Source organism: Pinus tabuliformis, chromosome 9 (assembly GCF_031772625.1).
Source record: "Pinus tabuliformis cultivar Carrire ecotype Pingquan chromosome 9, CPIR1, whole genome shotgun sequence".
Classification (NCBI taxonomy): Eukaryota; Viridiplantae; Streptophyta; class Pinopsida; order Pinales; family Pinaceae; genus Pinus; species Pinus tabuliformis.
Window position 1 is genome coordinate 723,627,420 of NC_142307.1, and position 8,492 is coordinate 723,635,911.

The 8,492-nt window shown below is 35.2% G+C and overlaps 1 protein-coding gene across 1 annotated transcript; it reads left to right on the forward strand.

Moving 5' to 3' along the window:
• The first annotated feature begins 7,051 nt into the window (after nt 1–7,051).
• LOC149150731 (CEN-like protein 1) lies at nt 7,052–7,958 on the forward strand. Its single transcript, XM_089442924.1, has 4 exons — nt 7,052–7,291; nt 7,333–7,454; nt 7,548–7,588; nt 7,705–7,958. The coding sequence occupies exons 1-4, from the start codon at nt 7,052–7,054 to the stop codon at nt 7,956–7,958; spliced, it is 657 nt and encodes a 218-aa protein (XP_089299050.1).
• Nucleotides 7,959–8,492: the final 534 nt, after the last annotated feature.

The following is an 8,492-nucleotide window of genomic DNA, read 5'->3' on the forward strand; positions in this document are numbered from 1 at the left end:
AGACCATATCCACTTTTCATGATAGATTCAATGTATCTATCAATGATGCATTGTTGAAACATGAACTTATATAGTTAAATAATTATATATAGCTATATGTTAAATGATATATGTATGTGTATGTTATGTTTTAATAATTATGTTACATTAAATGTTATAGTTATATTATGTTATAGCTATGCACAAAATCTATATATATATATATATATATATATATATATATATATATATATGATGTCAAATAACTTTATGTTATGATAAATAGTTATAGAAGTATCTCTCATATATATATAATATATAATATATATATATATATATATATATATATATATATATATATATATAATAGTTAAATATATATATAGTCATATAATTATACTATGAAATATATATATATATAGTGTTAAAACAAGTTATGTTATGTTAGATAGTAACATAACTATGTTATGTTATATATATATATATATATGTCAAATAACTTTATGTTATGATAAATAGTTATAGAATTATCTCTCATATATATAGTTACAATAGTTAAATTATATATCTAGTCATATAATTATATTATGAAATATATATATATATATATAATTATAATTATAATTATAATGTTAAAACAAGTTATGTTATGTTAGATAGTAACATAACTCTGTTATGTGATATATATATATATATGTTTATGTTAAATAATTGTATGTTATGTTAAGTTAAATAATTATAGAATTATGTTATGTTATAAATAATATATAGAACTGTAATATATCTAGTTATGTGATATGTTATAACTTTATAATCTAGTTAAATATATATAGTTATATTTAAGTAATTATATAGTTGTTTTTTTCCAAAGGAAAAATCGTAATTTTATTAATGAAAAAAAAATTACATTTTGCAGATGTTGAAACGCATTACATCAGACAGTCGAAAGACTGTTGATGAGAGGTTCATGTAAAACAAACTAATGTACAAATTTGTAGACTAATGTACATGAAGGGGGGAGTTGTGTTTTTCTCCCCTTCTTTTCAACCTTTCGCCACTCCCCTTGAGTCGGCATCGAAGATACAAGTGCAAGTGAGTTGAATGCATTAGGTTGGGGATTGTCCTTATCCGAATCTGAATTGTCTAGTGTATGCAGTCATTTTGCTCCACTGGAGTCCTTTGCCTCAGGCATCTTTTCCGACTGTGATTCTATAGGATCTTATGGAGTTTTCTCATGTGATTCTGGTTCTTTCTCTTCCTGCTTATTCTCATTGGGTATGGGGTCTTCCACAGCCACGTCCTCCTCCTCATCAGAGTCGTGGGGGGAAATTTCCAACCCTTGGGTTGTTTCCCTGATTTCTTTTTTCTTCGTCTCTCTTTTTTGGCTTCTGGTCATGTGTTTCGTAGATGTCATAATTGCCTACAAATTCTCCATCTAAATGTTGTGTTTTCATAGTCCGGTATCTATGTCTAGCTCCATTGTTGGTGTTTCAGCAGCATGCGATCCAGTAATCCTTTGTCGAGATCTACTTCCACACAAATACGAGCAAAAGTGTATACTCTTTCCTCAAGTCTTCGTGTGTCCATTTTGTTATATCACCCAATGGAGTTGCCAATATTAGCTAGGACTTGTTGGTCCTAAAAATGTAATGATAGATTATGTAGCCTAACCCAAGCTGGCATCCTTGAAACAACCATAGTATTAGCATCAAAATCCGGAAACCAAGGTGTGATGAATAGGCCTGTGGATCCCCAAAACCATGGTCCTTCCTGTAGTATAATGTCCCTTGCCTCAGCTGAATGGAATTTGGCAATGAAAAACCCTTTTGAGCATAGGTGTATTTCACAGTGTACAGTCCAGTTTATGAAAATCTAGTGGAAAAGCTGAGTAGGTTTTGGCCAAAAACAGTTGAATCAACAGATTATGGCTTGTGATTCAAAAGTATTATAGTAGATATTTGTTTCTGGTATATCTATGTTTAATTCTAGAATGTCATTCAGTTGTTCCACAATATATGGACTGGGTTCAGTTCCAGCTTGCTTTGTTGTTGTTGTGGGTGTGTTTCTTCCTTGTAGGATATTCTTGAAAGAAAGTCCTCCATTTTTGTGTTTCTGTTGTGTTTCGTTGTTTTTTGTTGTACTACTTTCAATTCCTCCTCATGAATGTTTTGTTTTACTAGAGGCAGTAGCTCCACCTCGCAGCCTTAGGTTGAGTGTTATGGTGGACACTAACATAATGTTGTAGTCCTTCAGGAGTCTAGAGTCCTGTAGTGCTCTGCCCCCAAATATCAAAAGTTGAAATCTAACAGGATATCCAATATGTTGGGAGAGATGATGCTTCAGATGCAATACATTATCAATTGCGAGTACCCAAAGTAGAAAAGACGACCCCGGAGGGGTTTTAATAATAACTTGAAATCGATGAAATTTTACCAAATGTGGGGAAATAGTGTTCGCCTCAGATTTGCATTGTCATGCTACTCCAAGTACTCTGTTTTGCAGAACTTTGTGTGGATGCAAGACAGGAGAAAACCCCTTGATCCCCAGATTCGCCAGGTGCTCTGTATTAGTCAATGGAGATCATGTGTATGTGTCATGATCTGTGTTAGGATATTCTGACACATAGGAAATAGTTAAGTACAACTTGGTCTAGTATAGAGTTAGGTAAAGTGTGTTTCTTTACTATGTACATTTTGTAACTTACAATCCGATGGTCACGATATGTAGTGATCCGACGATTCATTCTCTCCTCGGTATTACCGACACTTGATCCGTGGCTTAACACCCGATTGGTCCATGATCTCTATTTAAAGAGCATGGAGGGTCATTTGTAGGTTAACCGTTCATGAGAGAAGCTTATGTAAATTTTCATTCTTTTATTAATAAATTTCCTGAAGTGGCCGCGTTGGCTCAGGTCGTGGACTGGTTCCCTCTTTCAGGGTTTTAACCACATCAAAAGTACTGGTGTATTGATCTGTGATCTGTTTGTGAGTGGTGTCCTTTGGTGTTTTGTCTGAGGAACTTACCCTGTAAATTCCTACATAGTATCAGAGCTATTTGAGTGTCGCGTCCATTAGTGATCCAAATCTGAAGCCGGTAGAACTGCATCCGACTACCGTTTCCTAGATCTACTGTTTTTTATTGCTTTTGGGCCAAGAGGACTGCTCTGTTGCGTTGGGAGCATCTGTTCCAGTAAGGAACCCCTTTCGTTTCACACGAAAAGGTTTCCGGTAGCCCTAGCTGCGTCATTTTTAAGATCTGGAGGTATACATTGTTTATTTGCGGTTTACAGTTATTTTCTCTCTGTTTATTTCGGTTTTTGGTTTATTTAGCTTTTTTTATTACCAGATCTATACCTTTCATTTCTGCGTATGCTCTTTGCCCTGCGACTCTGTGCAATCTGGGCAAATCAGAAACATAAAGGAAGGATTTTTCTCATGTGTATGCTCTTTTCTGCTACGCCTTAGTGTGATCTCGGAAAATCAGAAACATTGAGGAAAATATTTAGTTTCCGGCTAAAGCTAACTTCGAGCCGCAAGGTTCATTTTTTTCGTTTGTGTTTTTTGTTTTGTAGGGAAAAAGAGCTTTCTCAAAGCAAGCACGCAACCCAAAGCATCAACCCCCCCCCTCTCTCTCTCTCTCTCTCTCTCTCTCTCTCTCTCTCATGAGAGTAGAGGTCTTGGGTTCAAGTCTCCATTTTGTGGGGGCAGATTTTTCATTTCCGCACATTCCCGCACTTCGTCGGCGACTTCATCAAATTTTCTTCAAAAAGCCATAACTTCTTCATCCGGAAGCCGTTTTTAGAACCATTTTAAATGGAAAGTCCATGCCAAGTTATTCTTGACAGCACCAACTACTTCCAATGGTGGTCCTACATTTTGGATTTACTTAGAAGTAAAGGTCTTTACAGAATAGCCACAGGCCAAGAGACCAAACCGAAAGATGAAGACAAGGCAGCACTCATTCCTTCGTTAAAGACTCTGCTTCCTTCATTAAGGAGCTTAAGGATATTAGGCTTGACCCTGAGGACATTCTTGTCAGCTTTGATGTGGTCTCTCTTTATACTTGCATCCCTATAAAGGAGGCCTTGGAAGTGATCTATCGCCTAACAGATCCCGATACCGCGCATCTAGTTGAGATCTATCTCACTTCCACTTTCTTCTGTTTCGAGGGTGAATTCTTTGAACAGACTTGTGGTGTTGCCATGGGCTCCCCCCTTTCCCTGATTGTTGTGAATCTCTTTATGGAAGATTTCTAAGCCAAAGCTTTAGCCTCGGCTCATCTCCTTCCGAAGCTTTGGAAAAGGTATGTGGATGACACTAACGTCATCTGGTCCCATGGCCAAAAGGAGCTAGATCACTTCTTCAATCACCTCAACAGTCAGTCCTCTACCATTAAGTTCACCATGGAGAAAGAGGTCAATGGTGGCCTCCCTTTCCTAGATATTCTTATTTCTAAGAATAAGGACGGCTATCTCTCCCACTCTGTGTTTCGGAAGAAAACGCATACTGAGCAGTATCTTCATGCCGATTCCCATCATTTCCCTGCTCAGAAGATGGGTGTTCTTAACACCCTCGCTACTCGTGCCCTCAGGATTTCTGATCATGAGAGCTTTGATAAGGAGAGATCCCATCTCCTTGATGTATTTGTGGAAAATGGATATAGTAGGCGCCTAGGTCAGAAGGCTTTCCTTAAAGCATCTAGAAATGCAGTTATTAGGAAAGAGCCTAAGGAGTGTCGACTAGGTGTCCACCTTCCATATGTCCAAGGAACCACGGACAAGATTGCCCGGATCCTTAAGGGGTATGATATTCCCTCTTCATTTAGACCCATCAAAACTATTCGTAATTCCCTCCGATCGGTTAAAGATCCCGTTAACCCCAATGACATGAAGGGTGTCTACTTGATCCCTTGTTCTTGTGGGACCCCCTACATCGGGGAAACAGGGCGCTCCATCCATCAGAGGATTAGCGAACATGCAGCTGACCTAAGACATGGGAGAACCAAGCCTTCAGCGCTAGCAGAGCATGTGGAGAAGACCAAGCATCACGTTAGTATTGAGGAGGCTAAGGTTGTTGCCAAAGTTGCCCAGTTCCATCATCGTAAACTCAGGGAAGCTATTGAGATCGAAAGAAGGCCTAAAAATCTCAATAGAGATGACGGTTGGAAGATCAGTAGATGTTGGATCCCTGCCCTTTTATCTTAGTCTCCCCCCCCCTTTCATCTTTTTCGCTTTCGTCGTTCCCCTGGAGCCTTCCTATCTCCTAGGGTTTATCCTTCTTGCTCTGGATTCTTTCAAGTCCTTCTCCTATGTGTTTTGCGTCGCTCCTTTTTTCCCTGATTGATATTGGTATTTAGTATCATAACTAATATTTATTTACTTATTTTTATTATTATTATTATTATTATTTTTATATTATTTTTATATATATTTTAATTTATTTATTTATTTATCTATTAACGAACATATATTATTATTATTATTATTATTATTATTTTTTTTTTTTTTTTTTTTTTTTTTTATTGTTGTGTCGCTCCCTTTTCCCTGATTGATATTGGTATTTATAGTCATAACAAATATTTATTTATTTATTTTTATTATTATTATTATTTATTTATTTATTTATTTTATTAGTTTTTCGTAACTCATTTATATATATTATTACTGTTAAATAGGGAGTCCATACAGGTGAAGATGGTTTTTAATAATCATAATAAAAAGATAATTAAATATACAAATAAATAAATAAATAATTAATTAATTAATTAAATTAAATTAAAACTTATATATATATATACATATTTTTCAAAAATATATAATTAAACTAAAAAAAAATTAAAGAAAATTAAAAATTAAAAGTTAAAATATATACATTAGTAAACAATTTGGCCGACCTAATTTTCTCACACCATTCTTCAAATACCTAGATATATATACCCTAAAACCCAACTCATGGACACATCATTGATTAAAGATTATCTATTGTCGTGCCCCTGATGATGGACTCACTTGGCAGTCCGAAACGTTAAACCATCTTCACCTGTATGGACTCCCTATTTAACTATATTATTACTATTTTTATATATATTTTATTATATATTTTAATTTATTTATTTATTTATCTATTAATGAATATATATTATTATTATTATGTATTTTATTATTTTTTCGTAACTAATGTATTGTTATTATTTATAATTTATTTATTTATTAACGAACATATATTAGTATTATTATCATTTTTATTTTTATTATTATTTATTTTATTATTTCTTTCGTAACTAATTTATATATATTATTTTTATTTTATTTTTATCTATTATTATTATTTATTTATTTGCTGATTTTTATTATTATTATTTATTTGATTTAACTATCATCTTACATTTACCTTATTTATAAAAAGGTTAGGTCTTCAATTTAAGTAATTCCTATTTAATAAAAAAAATTAATTATTAAATTATTCATTTTAAATAATTATTAACTTAAACCCCTTCTAAAATTATTTCATTTATATAATTATATATTTATATAGGTATGGTCATTAACTATCTTCCTTTAAATAATCAATTTGACTTTTTGACTGTCCCTAAGTCAAAGCTACCCGTTGATCTAGATCGTTGTTGGAGGCGCTACTCAGAGTATTTAACATGCAACGGTGGATCTGTTTCTTCAACTTGTCCATGAGCACACTTACTGGTTCGAAACGCGTCGACAAAGGTCTCTCTATATGTGATTTACACCAAAGCTCTTCTTATAAGAGATAAACAATTTTCGATGCCGTTTCAAATCATTCAAGTGAGTGAATAAATGGGTTTAACCTAGTCAACAACGAAACCTGCATAAGGATACAGATTAGTTGGCTAAGTAACTAGACGTGATTTTTGTTATAAGTGGCTTTCGTAAGGATCTCGTAAATTGCAATCTCTCCATTTTCCTGATCCCAGAAAAGATTTATATACCCCTTGGGTTTGTCAGTGCTTTCACAACTGCCCTTTGTTCTACATTAAGCAAGCTTTGGGATCTTTGCACTATAAGCAAAGAATCGAGGGAAGGAGGCAACAGCAAAGGATGGCGAAACCTGTAAATGCTGTATGGCAGAAGCTTAGGGAAGCGAGAGTTATCGGAGACGTGGTGAACAATTTCGTTCCTCGTATTTATGTGCATGTAATCTATCGCCATAAAAGATTCAGCTTGGGGAATGAACTACCGTTTTCCGTCGCCCAATCCCAACCTGACAATATCGAAATTGAGACCGAAGATTTTGATGTTGATATGCAGCAACAAGTGAGCAACTCCAAATTTGTAATAGTAAGTAGGCTTAATTCCTATTTCGTTATTCTATTGGGCAGTGGGATTCTTTATTTAGCTATGGAGAAATGGAAATCCATATATTATTTACATTTTTTCTAAATCCACATAACCAGATTATGACGGATCCTCAGCGCGCTCCTGGCTGCGAATATTTGCACTGGTATCCTGTAACTTTGCGCTCTGATCGAACTTTTCTTTATAGAACCCGAAGTTCATTCAATTTATTAACAGTTCTAATGTATACGTTGCACAGGTTGATTACCGACTACGAACCCAGCAAACGTTGTGATGCAGGTACTATGGCATTGGCTGTCTTTCTTTTTTGGACCTTGATTCAATTTATCGAATGCCTCTCTGATACTTTTAACCCTAATGCTCAATTTCTCTGTTTGTCCGTGCTGCAATATTAGTTATTCCCTGGAAGGAGCTGGTTCCCTATGAACCTCCAACATGCATGCTTACCCAGAAGATAGTTCTCACAGTGTTCAGGCAAAATCAAGCTTTCGAACCCAAACCTCAAAGGCGGGCTCTATTCAGTACCAGAGTTTTTGCTGCTTCTAATGGCCTTGGATCGCCTGTGGGTGCTTCTTTCTGCTACATCAAGAATGTCAGCCAGAAAGATAAGAATGAACCAGCCACATCTAGCACTAGAAACCCATATTGATGATGGTGGTGGTGGTTAACGTCCACTGAGACCAAATTGAATCTATCAGACCTATAATTTTTTTAGTTTTTAATTATCTAGCTCCTAGTCTTTCTTGGTGAGATTGGTGCTGTAGCTTTCTTTTTTTTCTCTACAGTCTTCCAACTTCCTTTATCTTGCATCTCTTTCATCTCTTCTGGTTCTTGGGACATTGGTGTTTTAGCTTCGCGATCTATTGTGTTCATCCTTTTGAGGATAGTTGGATAAGAAGTTTGGTCTAGGAGATCTGCTTTGCTGTTGTTAAATGAAGATTTATTTTGTGTGGTATTCGAATCTTCATAACTGTTGATCTATTGGGCGAGACCTTCTCCTCACTTGTATTGAGAGTTGTTTCTTTCTTGACCTATTTAACAGATATCATCCAGCATATCAACCAAAATGATTAGAATGAATCATAGGCGTGTAATAACCCAGGCTGGAGATAAACCTAGGTCCATCTATTTGATCCAGCAACCCGGGGAAAATGAAAGAAACCTGATGTAACCGTTATATAGC

Excerpts from the sequence above, each read along its gene's own strand:
- LOC149150731 (XM_089442924.1), top strand. The coding sequence starts at position 7,052 with ATGGCGAAACCTGTAAATGCTGTATGGCAGAAGCTTAGGGAAGCGAGA. Across the intron at positions 7,292-7,332 it reads GCAACTCCAAATTTGTAATA|TGGGATTCTTTATTTAGCTA; the intron begins GTAAGTAGGCTT and ends TCTATTGGGCAG. Across the intron at positions 7,455-7,547 it reads GGCTGCGAATATTTGCACTG|GTTGATTACCGACTACGAAC; the intron begins GTATCCTGTAAC and ends TACGTTGCACAG.